The sequence below is a fragment of the Anoplopoma fimbria genome, chromosome 10 (genome assembly GCF_027596085.1).
Source record: "Anoplopoma fimbria isolate UVic2021 breed Golden Eagle Sablefish chromosome 10, Afim_UVic_2022, whole genome shotgun sequence".
Classification (NCBI taxonomy): domain Eukaryota; kingdom Metazoa; phylum Chordata; class Actinopteri; order Perciformes; family Anoplopomatidae; genus Anoplopoma; species Anoplopoma fimbria.
Genome location: NC_072458.1, coordinates 23,246,036 through 23,267,516, shown reverse-complemented (window position 1 = coordinate 23,267,516; position 21,481 = coordinate 23,246,036). Strand labels below are relative to the sequence as shown.

The window sequence follows — 21,481 nt, the reverse complement described above, 5'->3', positions numbered from 1 at the left end:
AAAGTCATGAAAAGATGATATCAAGGCGTGAGAAAGAAGTGAGGAAACGTCCTTCAAAATCACATTTTCAATAATTCAGATGACTAAAGATCCAACTGAACCTTAATCAACAGTACGTTGTGTGTCTCTTAATGCTACATTTTACGTACGTTTTTCTATGTGACTCATTTATTATGCTTCCACATGGAATACATGAAGTAACATGTGAATGACTGAGATTAATTACAAATAAATAACTAAACAATACATATATATTTCTGTTTCTTCTATTCTTCCCACTTTTTAAAATGTATTTCATTGTATTTTTTATTTCCATGTTTATTTTATTTTTGTATATCTTTATTATAATAATGGAGGTCATACATCATGGTCCCTCTCTGCCTTCTTGAGAAGTGTGTGGGTGTATTTTCAGTCACTGGGAAGCGATGTAGCTTAGAATTTATGTCTTTTTGACTGTTCTAGCTCTGAAAAACACAAAACTTGAAAAGAAAAAAAGGGAGAATAGAATCGTCGCTTTTAAGAGTAACACAGCAATGAGGTTCATTTGGGACTCAATTTTTAGGTGTTTTTTAATTAAAGAAATAGTGCCAATACACACAAAAAACACATCAAAGGAAGGCAGGTTTTCTATTTATTTATTGAAACAGAAAAAAAGATCAATATCGACAGCTCAGAGTGAACAAACAACAGATTATGACACAGGTGTGTTGAAATATTACAAATAAATTGGTTACTGGCCTCTAAAGGGAAACACTTTGGTTAAGAAGGGATAACGTAGCTAGTATTTACAGAGTATTCTTTAAATATAATACATGTCTGCCATCCTCCACCTGTCCACCAGATGTCCTCAGACCTTCCTTCTTCTAGTCACCTGACACTCTCACCTGCTCACCTGTCTCCACTTTCCCTCATCAGCCCTGATGTACAAATACCAAACTTTTCTCTTGTAGTTCGTCAAAGTTGCTGCCCTTTTTCATGCCTTTGTGCTTTTGAGCCAGAACCAGAACCAGAACCAGTACCTGGATGTCATTGGACCTGCCAGTAAGCCTATATACACCTTTGAGAAATCTGGGTTAACCCTGAATTTCCAGAGTTAAATGCACAAATAATAAGTCATGAGATGTTTTCATAAAGAGGCCTTTTTAAGACATTTATGCAACAGCGGCGTTTTCTTGCGCATTAGTTGTCTATATTTATTCAAACTATATTTCAAAAAGTTAGAAAATATTATGCAGCAAAAAAGCTACTTTTTTCTGGTAAAAGCTTTTGTACAGCATAAAATACAGTCGGGTAGTGCAGAGCCCCGCCCTAAAGCATCCCCTGCTTTATGGTCTGTTTGACTCTAAATGGAGCATCATTTACTAAATGAACATCATGCTGTATTGAAGAAGACTTGAAACTAGAGATTGAGACCATAAACTCATGTTTACAATGTTTACTGAGGGAATAAATCAAGAGAGAAGTAGAGTCATTTTCTCATAGACTTCTATACAACCAGAGGAGTCGCCCCCTGGTGGACAGGAGAGAGAATGCAGCTTTAAGACACTTTCACATTGGCTTCACAGCTGCCTGGTCCAAACAAAGAGGGCAAACTTTATTACTCCTTTCAAACTTGACAAAGGCAGCGCAAACCAGGACCACTCCTGCCATTCTTATTTATCTGCGGTGTGTAAAGGCCTCTAATCTCTACTTCCAACACCGAGAAGTTAAATTAAAGATGTTGGTCCGTGTTGTTTCCAGGTGCTTTGGGTTTCTCCAGTAAAAAGTATATGTTGTCAGGGTCATGTGACGGACCTGTAGATTGAGAAAAAAAATTCAGAACTCAGTTAAATCTGAAAACGACTATCTGCATCTCAGTCAGTATTTTGATTATATAGAATTTAGTTTCTCTTATCTATTATTTCAAATGAAATCTGCCATTTTACATGAATCATGCTATAACGGTTATTTGGCACACTAAACCTACAGTGCCTATGTATTCAAGTTACCTTTATTATTTCCACCGATGAACGGGTTGCCGATCGAGGAATATGTGGAGTCATTAGGTAATGTTGTCTCTGTGAGGAAAAAAATGAGACATAATGAGTATACGCTGTAAGTAACCAGAATATTCGGTCAAATGTTGATGAGCGCTCGGTCTTTACCGCTCTTCTTCTCCACTCGTGGAAGATCAGAGATGGTGGAGTACATGTGATCGTTATGGTTTGGTCCAACTATTAAAACCAACAAGCATTATTTACCATTTATATATATATATATATATATAGACTTTGGTGAAGGCCTTTTGCACATGCACTTCTGGAAAAAGGTAAATGTTTTTAATGAAGCAGGTGGAATACTTTTGATTAAGATGGTTAAGTATATCAGAAATGTCACCATGCTTCTCAAATTCAAGCACAAAAAAACTGTAGAATAAAAAAACTCGATCATCATAGAAAAAGGAAAAAAGGAACGCTTATTATTTCTCACCATCTGTCGGCTGTAACACAGATCCATCCTGTATCTCCTCATAGACCAGACATCTTTCTGCACTTCCTGTGGAAAAAGATTGAGAACGTCACTATTAGTAATCCACTGAGTAATGACTGATTATCTGCTTTAAAGTCTAGGCTGCAGTAGTGATGCTACGTATACACGAACCCGGGAAAGTACCACAAGTAAACGTGTCACCACAGTGGGCTGAGAACACTGACTAGAGGCTGACATGGTCACACAGAATATTTAACCAAATAATCTAATTTGTGGAATGTAACGTCACTCATCTTGACACCGCGGTAATGCCGGCTCCTCTTAATGGCAGAACACACAAAGCGGTCACAGGATTCACGTTTAAGCAGCACAACGATACATGATCTGTTGTCAGTCTGTCATCTTTTAAGTGTAATCAGTAAATCTAAAAGAAGAGAATTTGGTAGAACTGCTGATGAAGAGTTCTGGGATTGAGAGCAAGTTTAGTTTTACTGCTTTTCCACAAATTACAACGTTAACAACATATTACAACTTTAAACCCCGATCGTTTCACAAAGTTAACCATATGTTACATTGTTAACCACTTGTTTCAACAAAAAGCGCTTTTGTGTCACAACATCAACCTTTTGTTAATACATTAGCCTTGATAATTACACAACGTTAAGCCCATGTTACAACGTCAACTACAACCGTTACAGAATGGTACAACCACCACAACCATTTCATGAATCAAAAATAGCCAAACTATATCTGCTCTATCACAGCAATCAGAGCATATTATATTTTAATTTAATATATTTATTTATTACCCATTCATTAGCTCAACTTATTAAATATAAATACATTTTCTATATTTTATATTGCTTTGATGTTTATACAGGTGAGGTTTGATTCACCTTGTCTTTTAATCCTGCATCTTCGAGTAAAGTAGACGATGATGATGATGATTAGGAGGAAGAGGAAGGACACAACTACTCCATACACCAAACCAGGAGGTGGTTTCTCATCTGGAAGACAAAGTAAGAATGAATAACTTACAACGTTTAGAAACATAGCTGAGTGTTACAAAAAGAGAGTGTAGTTATATTATTTATTTATTATATAGTCCTACTTGTGTTTGTCACTGTTGTTAATGTTCTAGCTGTTGTTGAAGTTTTAAAAGTTGATTCTGTTGTTGTCTTGTCTTTTGTGTGGGACAGAGGAAAACATATTTTACCAGCTCTCTCTGATTATTCCCCTTTACATCAATTTAATTTCATGTTAAGATCTGTTTCATCTTACTGTGTGTTCTTTGTTGTGGTCGTTTCTCACTAGTCAGGGCTGTGTCACTGATGGAGTTCTGTTTTGTTGTAGATGTGGTGGTTCCTTGTTTTTGTTTTTGTCGTGTCTTCACTAGTCAGGGCTGTAGTCACTGATGGAGTTGTTGCTGTTTGTCACTGATGGAGTTGTTGCTGTTTGTCTCGTTGTAGATGTGGTGGTTGAGCTTGTTTTAGTCGTGTCTTCTGTGTGGGACAGAGGAAAACATACAGTTTATATTTTTGACAGCTCTCACAGATAGATCAACTTTTCATGATAAAGTTTGTTTCATCTCACGGTGTCGTTTAGTCGTATCTTTAATAGTCGGGGGTGTAGTTGATGGAACAGTTGTTGCTGCTGCTGTTTGTCTCGTTGTGGTTTTACCTTCAGAGAGAGAGAGAGGACATAAACACACATCACCAAAAAAGCTCTTCAGCTCAGAAAGTCATGAGATCATCACTCATTTTGAGCTAGGGGAAAGGCTGTGGTTTTCTCTCAACTTAAACCAGTTGAATACAGAGGACGTTTGCTTGTTCTGTCACTTTAAAAATACAAGAAGGAACTGCACCTTTTTTTTTCATTATCTATTCAAAGAAACCGAGAATGTCACTATGAATATCAAGATACAGCCAGCAGCTGGTTAGCTTAGCTTAGCATAATGACTGAAAACAGGGGGAAACAGCTAGCCTGGTCCAAAGGTAACAGAATCCACCAACTGGCACCTCTAAAGCTCACTGATTAACTTTTTGTTTGACTAAATGTTTTTTTGTTTTTTCATGTAAACTTTTTTTTGCCCGCAACCACATTCTGCAAATACCTGCCTCTGATTGGCTCAGACCCTGATATTCTTCTTTGCTGTATGCGAGTGGTGGAAGCACCTAAACTATGTGCTGGTGTAACCAAATTGAAAGTTAGTCAGATAGTTCTGTCATGTTTGTTTACGAACCAAAAAGAAGAGGTTAACAAGTTGTGGTGTCTCGGGGAGTTAAGAACACTATGAATTGACCACAAGTCTCTAAGAAGTCTGCTTTACTTCCTCACACATTTCTTTGTTCCTCTTTGGCTTCTTGTCTCTTACCTTTGGTCACATTCAGATACACAGCAGGTGTTTCATCACAGTAGTAAAGTCCAGAGTGAACAAGCTCCACGTGTGTTATAGTCAACGTCGGGTCAACAGATGAAACATAAAACCCATTCCGGTATTGTATTTCAACAGCGTTCGTGCTGCTCCATTTTACATTATGTGATCCTCCAACATGAGGAGGGCACGTCAGAGTGACTTCTGTCCCCTCTGTAGCATGAAGTCTGCTTGTTCCTGCACACAAGAATAATGAATATTAATGAATGAGTTTTAATTTGATGAGATTTTCCTCAAGTGGGTGGAGGACTTATTTATTTTACAGTATCTATAGTATATAGTACATTTATTAAATACTTCATTTAAAAATGATTAAATAGAAATCATCTTTGTAAAGTAAAATCACACAATTACCCCTAACAAAGTATTTTTCCCTTCAGTATCTTTTAAAACCTTCAAAGAAAATGACTTAGAATCTCTACGTATTCTGTAACTCCTTTCCTTTGTGAGGAGCTCCGTATGAACATGTGATAGTTTACAGTTTTATTGATAATAATAAAGTAATGTACTTAATTTTTAGTGAAGTCTGTTGAAAGCTTTATGACTAAAAATAAAATGACTAAATTCAAACAAATACCCAGTAATGCAGAAGTACTCCAAAAAGCTTCTCAGCTACAGAAACGAGAAGTAAATATGAAAGTAATCATTATTAAAGGTATAAAGAAACACATATACATTAAAATGTACCATTTTATCAATGTGACGAAGTTTAGATTTTAACATTTAGCTCAGAAACTCAATTCTTAAACAAAAAGTACTTTATTAAAGTTTGATGTTACCTGCTGGGATCACCGTCAGCTCCACAGCTGCTTCACTGTTACAGAAATATCTTCCAGAGTCTGAGACGTTAACTCTGCGTATGTGCAGAGACTTATCTACCAATGAACTGTATCGTCTTTGTGGGTCATGAATGTGTCTTATGTCCTGGTCACCTCCAGCTGTCAGTACGTCAACTTTACTTCCATCATTCTCTCTGCTCCACGTCACGGTGCCCTCCACAGAGTGAGGACAACGAAGAGAGACTGAGCTCTTTTCCTCCACTGCTTCATGGATTAATTCTGCAAAAGAAAATAAATTACAATAAATAAGAAACTATTCTCAGAATGTCAGCATTTCTAATTTTGCAACGAACTCAGCAGACTGCTGTTTGTGTCTGCCGGACACCAGGTCAACGTTATTTTATGATACAGTAGTATTGTTATGTAACTTACATACTTTACTAACCCGAGTTCTGTTAATAACATACTTGTTTTAAAAAAGATCGAACTTAAACATAACCAAGTAGTTTTGTAGTCCAAACATAACAAAGAACCTTTGTTGCCTCAACATACCAGTAGTTTATTTTAAAAAGGCACTGTGCATGTCACTAGTGTAGACTAACACGTGGTCCCTGCATCGTGCCTCGATGGTAACCTTATGTTGAGATGGCTGAGGTCAGGCAGTGACCTTGAATGGTTAAGGTTAGAACTGGTCTTCTTGGCAATTCTAGGGTAACTATCTAGATACAATCCCAACTGAAAGGAACAGTTTTAGATAGATTATACTATTTGGTGTCAGACACAGTTATATCTTTACACCACGATAAAAACAAAGCAACACATTCCGTTACTTCTAATAAAACCTGTATCTGATCACGAACGCACTTCCTGCAGCGCTTTAACCCGTTTCTCACACAGACTATAACGAGCTGTTGAATCTCTCGCTAACACTCAGATGGAGTTGAACTACAAACGTCACACAATCTCAAAACAAAAAAACACTATTAAAACTGATGAATGGATGAATATAAAAAGTCCTTACCTGCAGTGGCGTTACAGGCCAACACTAAGGTCAACAGGCAGCTGCAGATTTTCATCCTCATCCTCTCGCAGACTGACATGACTGAACGGTGACCACAGTTTCCATCTGAAGCGAGAACAGGAACTCAGCTGTATATGTTTAGTTCCGCTTTCAGAAAAACCCCACAATGTCAACTCATATAATTGTCTTTGTAATGAATACTAAAGCTTCCTCTTATTTGAATATGATGTAATTCACAATAAGTACAATGTCGGTACAAAACAGCAGCTCAAATAACTTTTATTAATGTTTAGACGCACAGATGTGTTCATGAGTCATAATTCTCACTGATGCACTTGATGTTAAAGAAACAGAAAATAAATATTTTAACCTTATCAACAAATGTTTGTACAAATGGAGAGCAGACACACAGCAACATGTTCATATAATCTGAGTTTAATTTGTGTCAAAATAATGAAGATCAATATTTACCCTCCCACCAAACCAGAGCCAGAGTCTTGTCAAACCAGAGTCTAATCAAGACGGACGAGTCCCAAGAGTCGAGGATATTTTATTAACGGATATTTTCCTCTACTTTTTAAAATAGAATTCTCTCCACTTCACCTTCGTTTAACAAAATATCTGCGTCCACACTAGAAAGCGGAAACAACTCCAAACGCTATAAATGATACGTCAATGATGCATCAAATACCAGAGAAGATGCTAGCACCCCCGACTTGGTTTTAAAGTTATTCGTATCCAAGCTTTGCTCTCCAAACATCTTAATGCACATATTTCAGATTATTAAAAAGGAAGGGAGGGAATGTCCCCTCACCCTCTAGTCAGCTCAGTGTTTGGACATCATCTCTCAGCTTCTTGTCACTTTTTGGCATTTTTTAAAACTATCCAGTTGGTGGACTTGGTCTCAGACCTGGGGGTGAAGTCACACTTTGACAAGACATCTCAGAATACATTTTGAATTGAAATGGTATCTGGTACAAAGTTAGACCATGCTGGTGATTCGATGCAGCCACAGCGCCATCATGTGGCCCTTCAGAGAGCACCGTATGTTTGGTCTCAGTTTCTTCCATTTACTTATTCATATTTATTTAACAACTCATCTTTCATTTAATTTTCAACAAATGTGATAAACTAAATATCTTATGGACTCTTTTCTTGATATGCCTGTTATGACGATGTAAGAATATTAATTGTCTATTGGACAGAAACTGATGTAACTGCGGTTTCAGACGTGCACACACATCAACCCTGAAGTGATTTCAGCTAGCAGCAAAATATAAGTGGTGCTACAGAAACATCACATATTCAAAGTGCTTTAACCCAACGATCATATTATGACTGACATGAAAGTTTACACAAATTATTCATGTACAAAGCACAGACAGAAGTTAGGTGTTTTCCATAGATAACTTTATTTTGATAAAGATTAATATTTGTATCCTCTTTTATATATCACACAAAAAGCACTCTGACTCAAATATGCATGTTTCCAAAACTGTTAAAATATTCCTTTAATCACAACACTGCTGAGCACAAATAACAATATAAAATGTATTTCACCATCTTTTACTAAACCTAACTAAGTATTTTTGTTGCCTAAAACTACTTTGAAAATGGAAGTTTATTTTGAAAAGACTGTTTTCATGTAACGATCATAAATTGACAGGTGGTGTTGGTCACAGTGTTGAATGATGACTGTTCGCCTCTATTTGTCGAGCTGCAAAAGAGAAAAGATGAACATGAAGTTTATGGTCAACACTTTTATATATTAACTGTGTTGCAACTTTTCAGTCAATGGCAACATTTAAAAGCTTTCTTATGGTAATTATTAGAAACATGTGTATGGCAAGATATGAACTCCAAGTGATTAGTTTTTGGTGCAGATCTAAAAGCAATAGTTCTGCCATGTGGTTGTTAAAATACTGTCTTACATTGGAGTTATAATTTCTTAACTGTGAAGTTTAGTAGCAAAAGAAGCTTTTAATGGTTACAGATAAATAAAACTAAATCAGTTTAAAACACAATCAATTGACCCATACAGATTATGCTTCCATTTTGCCACTTTTATAGTATGCATATGTTATACATATATACTTTTTATAGTAGATGACCTTGAAAAAAGTCATTATTGTGACAATTTCCTAAGATTTCTTTTAAACTGCAATAAATCTTGAGTGCATTTTGCAATTGCAACACAATTTAGAGGACATGTGCACATGTGAATGTTGATCTGGTTTCACCAATAGGTGGTGCTTCAGCAACATGATGAATATATGAATAAAGTTCTGAAGTTAAAAAGGCTGTCAGACAAACACTGCGAGTGCTTGCTCGTTGTTTACGATATCAAGTAAAGTTGTTTTTTTCCAAATTTGAAAATCTCAATTAAGTTTTGACTTCATCAAAGTGTGTTTTATGATACAGAACATTTCCAGAAGCACAAAACAACTTGTTTAAGTCCAACTCTGTTCACCTTTTCTCCAGGTGGTGACAGTGATGCCGATCATGGTGGTCAAATAGAGGAATCCAATCACGGAACGAACAATCATTTGCCACAGATAAGGAGTCGCTGGAAGAAAAAGAAACCTTCAGAACCAGATCGTCATCCATCACCAGTTATTATCACATATGAAGGCATGTATGCATTTATAATTTAGCTGTTACTGACATATTTAAATGTTGGGATTGAGTTAATCTACCCACAAGTTAACATTTTGCAAACACTTGTTTTTGTTGTTTCTTGGTGTAACTCTGTTTCTTCATTATAGTCTGAAGTTTCTTTACCTGTTTCTGTCAGAGTCCATGATGGGAAGGTTGTTTCAGTTGTTGCTGCTGTATTTGCAGATGATATTTCTGTCGGTCCTGTGTCGTAATCTTCTGTGTGGAATAGAGGAAATGTTTATTCATGGTAGAAGATGCAGTTGATGTCTAATTTAACACAAAATGTTTAAAAATATCATTAATGTGTACTCAACTTCCCATGTTAAAAATACAATTTCGCAGAATCAATAATCTCTTTTAAATCGCTTCTTAAAACCCATTTTTACAGACTGGCTTTTATGTGATGTCGTCGCTTTAATGCTTTATTTTATTATTCTGTGTGGCTGTGTAGCAAGAGCACATATCATATAATCCGGCTGGTTTAATAATAATGCTATATTTCTTATTCTCCATCTTCCTTACGAAAGTTTGGCTCGTAACTCGTCCTGCAGCGTTGCAAACACATGCGTCAAAATATATCAAAACGTGCGGCCTGGTCAGGAATCGTGTGCTATGACTTTTCTCAGAGATTCGCCCAGTGGTTTCCACGGGAACCGGGAAAAACAGTGAGTAATTTCTCCATAGAGATGAATGCGTTTGGGGCGTGGAGAGAGCTTAAAAACACTCAACTTTGGGCCCAGACTGACTCGTCATACTTTAATGCAGAAAAATGATTCAACGTTTAAAACGTTAACAAAACTCTGGACTATATTGGGCTAAATGGGCATTTTGATAGCTAGCACCGATTTCATGACATCAGAGTTTAAGTTTCAGGAAAATTTAAGCCTTTTTCAGATTTTATAATGGGTGTGTATTGGATGGAATGTTCAGACCTAGAGTGGGTGATGTCATCGCCAGAGTCGAGATAAGCTGTTAAATCTTCTGTAATTTTTCCAAACAACTTTCTCCTGACTCCACAATTTTCACTCTTCATACACCATTTTGCGGTAAAAAAAAGTAGGAAATAATGTGCTGGCCGTAGACATGTGTCTATGGAATCCAACAGTCTTACACATTTGAGTCCATGTGCCTGAAAGCAAAATGAACTCCAACCAACTGCTCCATTAGATTCTCAAAGAAAGCAGATGGTTACAGTTTGCTAATCTGCTCTGAAGCTCACATTTTTGACACCACAAACATAAAACATACATCTCTGCATTCGTCAAAGTCTTATCTCTCTTATGATATCAATATGTTGTCCATTGAACTTGTGGTTCTACGATTGGAGGCAGGAGTTTGACAGCTAGTTTTGTTCAAAATCATTGCTGTAACCTCTGTTAATTAGTCTGCCTTTGCCCAGGTGCTCCCTCACCATGGATACCAGTGACACATGCACAGAAGCATGAGTGCACGCCCACAGTGTGTGTGTCCTATGAATCTCTCATACAGAGATGAGAGGTGTGATAGCGCCTCATTTCAGAGGGAAGAGTCTTTTCTCTCTGTTGATTATAATATCTTGGCGATTGGACTCATGTTTTTTTTTCAAATGTACCTCAAATGAACCCCAAACTAACTCTAAATGAATCTCATTGATACAGCTGTCTCAGAACTGTTAATATATGCAACGTCTTCGGGCAGTAGCAGACACACAGTCAAAATTTCTTGCAAAATTTTCTAGTTATCATTATAATCTCAAGTATAATCTGAAGACAGCTTTAAACGTGTACTCTAGGTATGGATGTTGGACAGGTGGATGGACTACAAAGAGACACAACAGCCACAAAGAGACACCAAATGTACAAATACTGCCCCATTTTTACAGACTGGCTTTTTTGTGACATCGTCGCTTTAATGCTATATTTTATCATTGGTTTTACTAAAAATTATTCTACATGTATTTTATTGTTTATTGTTGAGCTTTCTATTGTTTTATTGCCTTGCTTTTTCTGCTTTGTTTGTCAAGGCACTTTATAAATACTGTCTTTAAAGTGCTATATCAATAAATTTATTATCATTATAATTATTATAATCTCACGTTTAATCTGAAGACAGCTCTAAACGTGTACTTTTGGTATGGATGGAGCACTGAACAGGTGGAAGGGCTACAAAGAGACACAACGACCCCAAAGAGACACCAAACATTTGTGTAGGCGGACCAGGATGCTGCTGTCATCTGTACATGGGTGGATTATGAGACAGTTGTTTCCTGGCCACAGACACAAAAAGGTGCATGACACACTGACTTCATGGTTGTTAAGCCTTGTTGTGATGTTGTTTTGGGTCTCTTTGTAATTGCTTTGGTCTTTGTGTAGTTATTTTTTTGTGGGTTGTTTTGTCGATTTGTGTCTGTTTGTAGTAATTTTGTATCTCTTCGTGGTTGCGTTCCTTTTTTAAACAAATACCCAGAAATGCAGAAGTACACAAAAAGCTTCTCAGCTTCAGTTCTGAGAAGTAAATATGAAAGTACTCAAAAACAAAAGCACACTATGAATTGACCACAAGCCTCTAAGAAGTCTGCTTTACTTCCACACACATTTCTTTGTTCCTCTTTGACTTCTTGTCTCTTACCTTTGGTCACATTCAGATACACAGCAGGTTTTCCATCACAGTAGTAAAGTCCAGAGTGAACAAGCTCCACGTGTGTTATAGTCAACGTCTGGTGAACAGGTGAAACATAAAATCCATTCTGGTTTTGTATTTCAACAGTGTTTCTGCTGCTCCATTTTAAATAATGTTGTCACAGTTCTTCCTCCATACTCCCTGTCACTCTGTCTCACTCACCTAATTGGCTCACTCTGTTCACCTTCCTGTCACTCTGTCTCTCAGTTCACTCCGACCACTCCCAGCCTTTCATAGCTCTGCCCCTTCTCTCCTGTCACTCCACATCTCACTCACCTAATCAGCCTTACTCAGTGCACCTGTCTGCCACATCCACCTCATCAGCACAATCCCTCTCACCTGCTCACTCTGCTGCACCTACTCCCTCCAATATTTAAACCCCAGTCAGTCACACACTCACTGCCAGATCGTTCGCCGCATTCATGCCAGACCTTCCAGCAATTTCCCTTGGACTGATTTCCCATTGCCGACCCTGCCTGTTTGGACTTCCCTGCCTTGCCTGTGCCCCCTTCAACGACTCAGCCTTCTGTCCCCGACCACCAGATTCCTACCTTGCCTTTGCCCCGGTTAGCCGTCTTAGCCTTCTGTCCCCGACCATGAGTTTAGCCTCCGCTTCCTCTGGTTTCCGTCTGACTGATCCCCTGCCTGTTTCCCTGACGGCTTGGTGTTCTCCTGATAGGAATTCACAACGTGAGTCTGATCCTGCCTGTTTGTCTGATCCTGCCTGTTTGTCTGATCCTGCCTGTTTGTCTGCTGTATGTCCCGCTTTCAATAAAGCTGCTGCATTCTACTCCGTGTCCTGCCGCACTGCTTCTGGGTCCACACCCCAACCGTGATAGTACGATCTGGCCATAACATGGACCCAGCAATGTTTAAGGAGGAGTTGAATGAAATGTTGTATACCATCACCTCACTAGTTCCGGCTCGACGTGTCCGGTCGGTACACCGACCGAAGCCTGCACCTCCTGTCCCATCGCCGTTCCGGCCGACCAACTCCTGACCTTGAGAAGAAGACCTTGCTGCCAGAGGTCGGGCGAGGGTCTCTCGGATGCTGAGGCCCAGCCGGGACTGGAGTTGGCCGGAGCGCCGACGGGTCAGGAGGTGCAGGAGTCGGCCTGAATGCCTAAGGGTCAGGAGGTGGCCGGAACACCGATGGGTCAGTTTTATCCATGCAGTATGGTGTCAAATGGTGGGGTGCGGTCGTGATTTACGACACCTCTCCGCAACTATTCCAAGTTTCTTTGTCTCTTAATGTTGGCCTGCTCTTGTTTAGTAAATTAATTAATCTAACATTTTAAACAAATAAACCACATACTTTTCGTCACTATGAGATTAATAAAACTTACACACTTGTATGGATACAGAAATGGAATTTCACTTACATACACTTAATACACAGGATTTAACAAAGATAATGCGGATCAGAAATGCGCATCGGTCATGTGACTTACTAGCGTGTAAACATTTTATAACTATCGTTAATATGTACTGTCACCTTAACTGCGTCACAACATCTCGACACTTTGACACATATCTGTGTTATCACCAACTGACTACTGGATGGCAGTATGGTCACATGATGAGTCTTCCAGATGTTAGACACACACACTGACTGACCTCTGACCTCCCTATTACCTCCCTATATTATCAGGGACCCCCAAGCTTGGGGGTCAAATATCTTTTACCCCCCAAAATAGAAAGTCATGCCATAGAGGGGCTTTTTCTGTGTTGTACAATGACAATAGAATGACCTTGTAAACTGAAGAGGGTGCAGCTGAGTATGAGCATGGTGACTGACGTAGACAATAGTTGCTTTCTAATACACACAGGAAACTTTAAAGTTGGATTAAAACAGTCTTTGTTGTTGGTGAAAGATGCATAAACTCATATGTTCACACGGGAATCATCAGTCTTCATCGATTATAAAAAGATGTGTGTTGAGGTTGTTTTTTTTAACACTACACCACACAGTTCCTGTTTCATCTCAAATAGAAGAAGTAACTGAAGATACTGAATCATTTCAGTCTGTGTGAAGACGAGGATGAATATCTTCAGCTGCCTGTTAGCCTTTGTTCTCGGCTGTAACGTCACATCTAACATCTTAGACAAATAAGTTGCATACTTTCCCCCACTGTGAGATTAATAACCTTACACACTTATCAACTTGTATGTATACAAAAATGGAATTTTAGTTGTATACACTTAATACACAGGATTTAACAAAGATAATGCGGATCAGAAATGTGCATCTGTCATGTGACTTACTAGCGTGTACACATTTCATAACTATCGCTAATATTGACCGTTTCTCTACAGGACCCTCCTTTTTAAGAAAAATATATGTCTTATCACCAATGATCGATGGATGGCACTGTGGTCACACGGTGTGTCGGGTCTTTAAAGGGCATGAAACATATTTAGCTCTGTTCTCCTCTCACAGATTCAGGAAAAATATGTACTTTCCTGAAATCAACCGTGGAATAACTTGAGTGGGGTTATTCCGACCTACAGAGAATAATTGTAAGACACTTAGTTTCTGTTTGTGACCAAGTATTTATGACTTGATCTGTGAAGTCATGTTTGACCTGTTCCTAGATAAGGGAGGTTCACTTCCCGGTGCTAACTTCGTATCTCGCCTTGAGATCTTCCTCTCAGGGCTGTGGACTGTCAGATTTGTCACCTATATTGCTTAAGGTATAGAGGTACCGTCTGGTACAATGGGGGAGTTTCTGAGGAAGTGGATTGGAAAACTCCTCTGTAATGATGATATACCAGAATGGGGGGGGTGTTGGAATGTCTCTGCGTCATCTATCGCTGGTAGGGGGATGATTCTCAAGTCTTAGATCCACCAAGCCGCTCCAACCTCGCTACAATGTGATCCTCCAACATCAGGAAGGCATGTCAGAATGACTTCTTCCCCCTCTGTAGCAGGAAGTCTGTTTGTTCCTGCACACAACAAACATGTAAAACTTTTACTTTAAAGATACAGTTGCTAAATGTATTAGTCATCGTTGCCCGCCATTTTCAAAAAATGTCCCTCTGGTCACCGTTTTTAAACTCAACTTAAACTGTATTTAGTCTCAGAACAGCTGAGAGAAACGTTGATACTGCCTGAAGCTTATTAATGGCTTTATTTGTCTTCTTTTTGTTTCTCTTTGTAGTCATTTTGTGTCTCTTTGTAGGCCTGTAGAAAGCACAAAGGAAGTAAATGAGTGTGGGTGTGAGAGAGCTCATGTGTGCACACAAAAAAGTTAATTTAGGTCTTCAACTCAATCCAGTGGTTAAAAGGTTGATATTGACGAGTAATTTCAGATACTTTTAAGACACTGCAGATCTTTCTTAAACGGTCCAAACACAAGCTTTCCTTTATGTCCTGCTTTCATTGTGACAAGATCAAGTAACACCCAAACAGAGCAGATACTAACTTCACAAAATTTAAATAGAAATAGGCAAGGATCTAGCGATCACTTCAGTCTGTGGTCAGCGTGAAGTTGAATGTCATGAAAAGATGATATCAAGGCGTGAGAAAGAAGTGAGGAAACGCCTTTCAAAATCCCATTTTCAATAAATCAAATGACTAAAGATCCAACTGAACCTTAATCAACAGTACGTTGTGTGGTTCTTGAGTGTATTTTTCTAATATGTCTGTTAATGTTACATTTTACATACTTTTTTCTGTGACTCATTTCTTATTCTACCGTATATGGGCCCAAATGTGACACAGGGAATACATACATTTACATGTAAATGACTGAGATTAATTACAAATAAATAACTAATCAATACATATATATTTCTGTTTCTTCATTTCTTCCCACTTGTATTTATGTATGTCTTTATGATAAAAAAGGGAGGCTGTCATACATCATTGTCCCTCTCTGCCTTCTTGAGAAGTGTGTGGGTGTATTTTCAGTAACTGGGAAGTGATGTAGCTTAGAATTTATGACAACAGGGGCATTTGTTTTTTTGGTGCATTAATCGTCTATATTTATTCAAACTGATGTTTTTCAAATGAATACTTTCAAAAATGTATGACTGTTTGACTGTTCTAGCTCTGAGAAACACAAAACTTGTAAAGTAAAATGTTACATCAGCAGATTAGAATCCTCGCTTTAAAGAGTAATACAGCAATGACGTATAGGTGACACAACTCTCTGATGTTTATTTATTAAAGAAAAACAAACAAAAAAAACCCCCCACAAAAAAAAGATGTAAAATAAATAAAACATCAAAGGAAGGCAGGTTTTATATTTATTTATTAAAACAGAAAAACAGCTCAGAATTTACAAATTACAGATTATGACACTGATGTTTTGTAATATGACACATAAATTGGTTACTGACCTTTAAAGGGAAACACTTTGGTTAAGGGGGGAAAACGTAGCTAGTATTTACATGGTATTTTTCTTATTGTTCATGAAAATCCAAAGCCACTCTTCTAAAAGCTAACTAAGTTTTTCACCATCTTTTACTAAACCTAACTAAGTATTTTTGTTGCCTAAAACTAAATTGTTGCCTTCTTAAAACGGAAGTTTATTTTGAAAAGACTGTTTTCATGTAACGAGCATGAATTGACAGGTGGTGTTGGTCACAGTGTTGAATGATGACTGTTCGCCTCTATTTGTCGAGCTGCAAAAGAGAAAAGATGAACATGAAGTTTATGGTCAACATTTTTATATATTAACTGTGTTGCAACTTTTCAGTCAATGGCAACATTTAAAACAGCTTTCTTATGGTAATTATTAGAAACATGTGTATGGCCAAACATGAGCTCAAACGTTTTCTGTTTGTTTGTCAGCAGAATATTTCTAAAACTACCTCTTTATTTTCAATGAAATCTGGCAAAAAAAAACAAGTGATTAGTTTTTGGTGCAGATCTAATAGAAATAGTTCTGCCATGTGGTTGTTTGAATACTGTCTTACATTGGAGTTATAATTTCTTAACTGTGAAGTTTAGTAGCAAAATAAGCTTTAAATGGTTAAAGATAATGAATAAAAAGTCAGTTTAAATCCTGATAAAGTGACTGACTCAGATTTTTGAACCATTTTACCACTTTTACCCCTGATTTAAGAAATACAACTTTATATTAGATGAGCTTGAAAAAAGTAATTATTGTGACAATTTCCCAAGATTTCTTTAAATGTTGTATCTGATATAAACCGCCATAAAAATTTAGATGACATGTGCACATGTGAATGTTGATCTGGTTTCACCAATAGGTGGTGCTTCAGCAACATGATGAATATATGAATAAAGTTCTGAAGTTGAAATGTTGTCAGATAAACGCTGTGAGTGCTTGCTCATTATTTACGATATGAAGTTATTCTGATAAGTGTGTTTTATGATACAGAACATTTCCAGAAGCACAAAACAACTTGTTTAAATCCAACTCTGTTCACCTTTTCTCCAGGTGGTGACAGTGATGCCGATCATGGTGGTCAAATAGAGGAATCCAATCACGGAACGAACAATCATTTGCCACAGATAAGGAGTCGCTGGAAGAAAAAGAAACCTTCAGAACCAGATCGTCATCCATCACCAGTTACTATCAATGTTCAGTTAAGTTATTATCTTATTCTTTAAATTGCAGCTTTAGTTTTTTGTGTTTCTTGGTGTGACTCTGTTTCTTCATTATAGTCTGAAGTTTCTTTACCTGTTTCTGTCAGAGTCCATGATGGGAACGTTGTTTCAGTTGTTGCTGCTGTATTTGCAGATGATATTTCTGTTGGTCCTGTGTCGTAATCTTCTGTGTGGAATAGAGGAAATGTTTATTTAAGGCAGAAGATGAAGTTGATGTCTAATTTAACACAAAATGTTTAAAAATATCATTAATGTGCAGCGAATGCTTGTACTCAACTTCCCATGATAAAAATACAATCTCACGTATAATCTGAAGGCTACATTAAACGTGTACTCTAGGTATGGATGGAGCGCTGAACAGGAGGAAGGGCTACAAAGAGACACAACGACCCCAAAGAGACACCAAACATTTGTGTAGGCGGACCTTTCACATGTCTGAGGCCAGGATGCTGCTGTCCTCTACATGGGTGGATTATGAGACAGTTGTTTCCTGGCCACAGACACAAAAAGGTGCATGACGCACTGACTTTATGGTTGTTACGCCTCGTTATGATGTTGTTTTGTGTCTCTCTGTAATTGTAGTTTCTCTGTAATTGCTTTGGTCTTTGTGTAGTTCTTTTTTTTGTGGATGGTTTTCCCTTCTTCTAGTCGATTTGTGTCTGTTTGTAGTCATTTTTTATCTCTTTGTGGTTGCGTTGTTTTTTTAAACAAATACCCAGAAATGCAGAAGTACACAAAAAACCCACAAGTTTCTAAGAAGTCTGTCATCTTTTAAGTGTAATCAGTAAATCTAAAAGTAGAGCATTTGGTAGAACTGCTGATCAAGAGTTCTGGGATTGAGAGCAAGTTTAGTTTTACTGCTTTTGCACAAATTACAACGTTCACTTCTACCGTCTCACAATGTTAACCAAATGTTACAACGATAAACACGATTGTTTCACAACTTTAATCACATGTTATAATGTTAACCATGACCGTTTAACATTGGTATTATTTACCTTATAATACTTAAAAAATAGCCAAACTATATCTGCTCTATCACAGCTATCAGAGCATATTATAATTTTCATTTAATATATTTATTTATTTTCCATTCATTAGCTCAACTTATTAAATATAAATAAATGTTTTATATATTATATATTGCTTTGATGTTTATACAGGTGAGGTTTGATTCACCTCGTCTTTTAATCCTGCATCTTCCAGTAAAGTAGACGATGAAAGTAAGAATTGATGAGTTACAACATGTAATTTAGAAGTGTTACAAAAAGAGAGTGTAGTTATATTATTTATTTATTATATAGTCCTACTTGTGTTTGTCACTGTTGTTAATGTTGTAGCTGTTGTTGAAGTTTTAAAAGTTGATTCTGTTGTTGTCTTGTCTTCTGTGTGGGACAGAGGAAAACATAGCTCTCCCTGATTAACACAATTTAACATATTTTACCTGCTCTCTCTGATTATTCCCCTTTACATCAATTTAATTTCATGTTAAGATCTGTTTCAGTCTTCACTGATGGAGTTGTTGCTGCTTGTCTCGTTGTAGATGTTGTCTTTCTTTTGTTGTTTATATTTTTGACAGCTCTCACAGATCGATCAACTTTATACTAATTTAATTTCATGTTAAAGTTTGTTTCATTAGTCGTATCTTTAATAGTCGGGGTGTAGTTGATGGAACAGTTGTTGCTGCTGCTGTTTGTCTCGTTGTGGTTTTACCTTCAGAGAGAGAGAGAGGACATAAACACACATCACCAAAAAAGCTCTTCAGCTCAGAAAGTCATGAGATCATCACTCATTTTGAGCTAGGGGAAAGGCTGTGGTTTTCTCTCAACTTAAACCAGTTGAATACAGAGGACGTTCCTTGTTCTGTCACTTTAAAAATACAAGAAGGAACTGCACCTTTAGACCTCTTGGTTCAGTTTTTTTTTTTTTTTTTTTTATATCTGTTTGAAACCGAGTGTCACTATGAATATCAAGATACAGCCAGCAGCTGGTTAGCTTAGCTTAGCATAATGACTGAAAACAGGGGGAAACAGCTAGCCTGGTCCAAATGTAACAGAATCCACCAATTGGCACCTCTAAAGCTCACTGATTAACTAACATCTTTGATCTGTTATATCTCTAATGTTTAGTGTGGCTAAATGTTTTTTGGGGTTTTTCACGTTAAACCCCAAACACGTTCCGCAAAGACCAGCCTCTGATTGGCTGAGACCCTGATATTCTTCTTCACCGAATGCGAGTGGGGGGAATTTGTGTATATGTGAAACCGACATCACGACCTCTAAAACATCACAGTAATTCAAAATTTAGAAAGTTATTGATTGTTTTTTCCTCAAGACAAAAAATTAGATATAGAAAGTTAAGGGATGGACAAGTCTCTAAGAAGTCTGCTTTACTTCCTCACACATTTCTTTGTTCCTCTTTGACTTCTTGTCTCTTACCTTTGGTCACATTCAGATACACAGCAGGTGTTTCATCACAGTAGTAAAGTCCAGAGTGAACAAGCTCCACGTGTGTTATAGTCAACGTCTGGTCAACAGATGAAACATAAAACCCATTCCGGTATTGTATTTCAACAGCGTTCGTGCTGCTCCATTTTACATTATGTGATCCTCCAACATGAGGAGGGCACGTCAGAGTGACTCGTGTCCCCTCTGTAGCATGAAGTCTGCTTGTTCCTGTACACAAGAAAATGAATATTAATGAATGAGTTTTAATTTGATGAGAATTTCCTCAAGTGAGCGGAGGACTTGTTTCTTTTAAAAATAAAAATAAATAATCTTTGTAAAGTAAGATCACATAATTACCCATAACAAAGTATTTTTTCCCTTCAGTATCTTTTAACACCTTCAAAGAAAGTGACTTAGAATCTCTACGTATTCTGTAACTCCTTTCCTTTGTGAGGAGCTCCGTATGAACAAAGTGTGTTGAAAGCTTTATGACTAAAAATAAAATGACTAACTTAAAACTAATACCCAGTAATGCAGAAGTACTCTTAAAAACTTCTCAGCTACAGTAACGAGAAGTAAATATGAAAGTAATCATTATTAAAGGTATAAAAAAAACCACATATTCATCAGAAATGTAACATTTTATCAATGTGACGAAGTTTAAGATTTTAACATTTAGCTCAGAAACTCAATTCTTAAACAGGAAGAGGAAACAAAAAGTACTTTATTAAAGTTTGATGTTACCTGCTGGGATCACCGTCAGCTCCACAGCTGCTTCACTGTTACAGAAATATCTTCCAGAGTCTGAGACAGTAACTCTGCGTATGTGCAGAGACTTATCTACCAATGAACTGTATCGTCTTTGTGGGTCATGAATGTGTCTTATGTCCTGGTCACCTCCAGCTGTCAGTACGTCAACTTTACTTCCATTAATCTCTCTGCTCCACGTCACGGTGCCCTCCACAGAGTGAGGACAACGAAGAGAGACTGAGCTCTTTTCCTCCACTGCTTCATGGATTAATTCTGCAAAAGAAACAAAGTTTACAATAAATTACAAAGTTCCCATTTAACTCTCAAATGCAGTGACTAAACCTTCAATATGGTTTTTAATATTGTGTTTTTGCATTATAAGTAAACTGTATGAGACATAATATAGTGCAGACTGCATGTACTTCATGAATTATTAGATACTTTATTCGTCCCGTGGGGGAATTGGTTCCTCATTATTGTTAACGTTATTATGAATGTATTAAATAAAGTTGAGTTTCAGGATATTATCCAGTGGAAGAAATGTAACCAATAAAAAACGGTGAAGAGTAACTGATTAATGTGAAAAGTTCTTACCTGCAGTGACGTTACAGCCGAGAACAAAGGCTAACAGGCAGCTGAAGATATTCATCCTCGTCTTCACACAGACTGAAATGATTCAGTATC

At 37.4% G+C, this 21,481-nt stretch overlaps 2 protein-coding genes and 1 long non-coding RNA gene across 3 annotated transcripts; all 3 read right to left on the bottom strand.

Moving 5' to 3' along the window:
* Positions 1 to 663: 663 nt before the first annotated feature.
* LOC129097728 (uncharacterized) lies at positions 664 to 6,764 on the bottom strand. Its single transcript, XM_054606632.1, has 11 exons — positions 6,704 to 6,764; positions 5,683 to 5,961; positions 4,844 to 5,080; positions 4,063 to 4,149; positions 3,882 to 3,971; positions 3,581 to 3,652; positions 3,366 to 3,476; positions 2,470 to 2,535; positions 2,145 to 2,213; positions 1,989 to 2,057; positions 664 to 1,794 (listed from the first exon to the last, which is right to left on the bottom strand). Exons 1-11 carry the CDS (start codon positions 6,762 to 6,764, stop codon positions 1,712 to 1,714), a joined length of 1,224 nt encoding a protein of 407 aa, XP_054462607.1. The 3' UTR covers positions 664 to 1,711.
* A 1,438-nt stretch (positions 6,765 to 8,202) lies between these two features.
* Positions 8,203 to 12,216, bottom strand: LOC129096981 (uncharacterized). Its single transcript, XR_008531502.1, has 5 exons — positions 12,182 to 12,216; positions 11,969 to 12,056; positions 9,485 to 9,577; positions 9,174 to 9,269; positions 8,203 to 8,420 (listed from the first exon to the last, which is right to left on the bottom strand). It is a non-coding gene; the product is annotated as an uncharacterized LOC129096981 (long non-coding RNA).
* A 4,051-nt stretch (positions 12,217 to 16,267) lies between these two features.
* On the bottom strand, positions 16,268 to 21,450 carry LOC129096916 (uncharacterized). Its single transcript, XM_054605610.1, has 6 exons — positions 21,392 to 21,450; positions 20,792 to 21,070; positions 20,039 to 20,275; positions 17,674 to 17,766; positions 17,420 to 17,515; positions 16,268 to 16,648 (listed from the first exon to the last, which is right to left on the bottom strand). The coding sequence occupies exons 1-6, from the start codon at positions 21,444 to 21,446 to the stop codon at positions 16,608 to 16,610; spliced, it is 801 nt and encodes a 266-aa protein (XP_054461585.1). The 5' UTR covers positions 21,447 to 21,450; the 3' UTR covers positions 16,268 to 16,607.
* Positions 21,451 to 21,481: the final 31 nt, after the last annotated feature.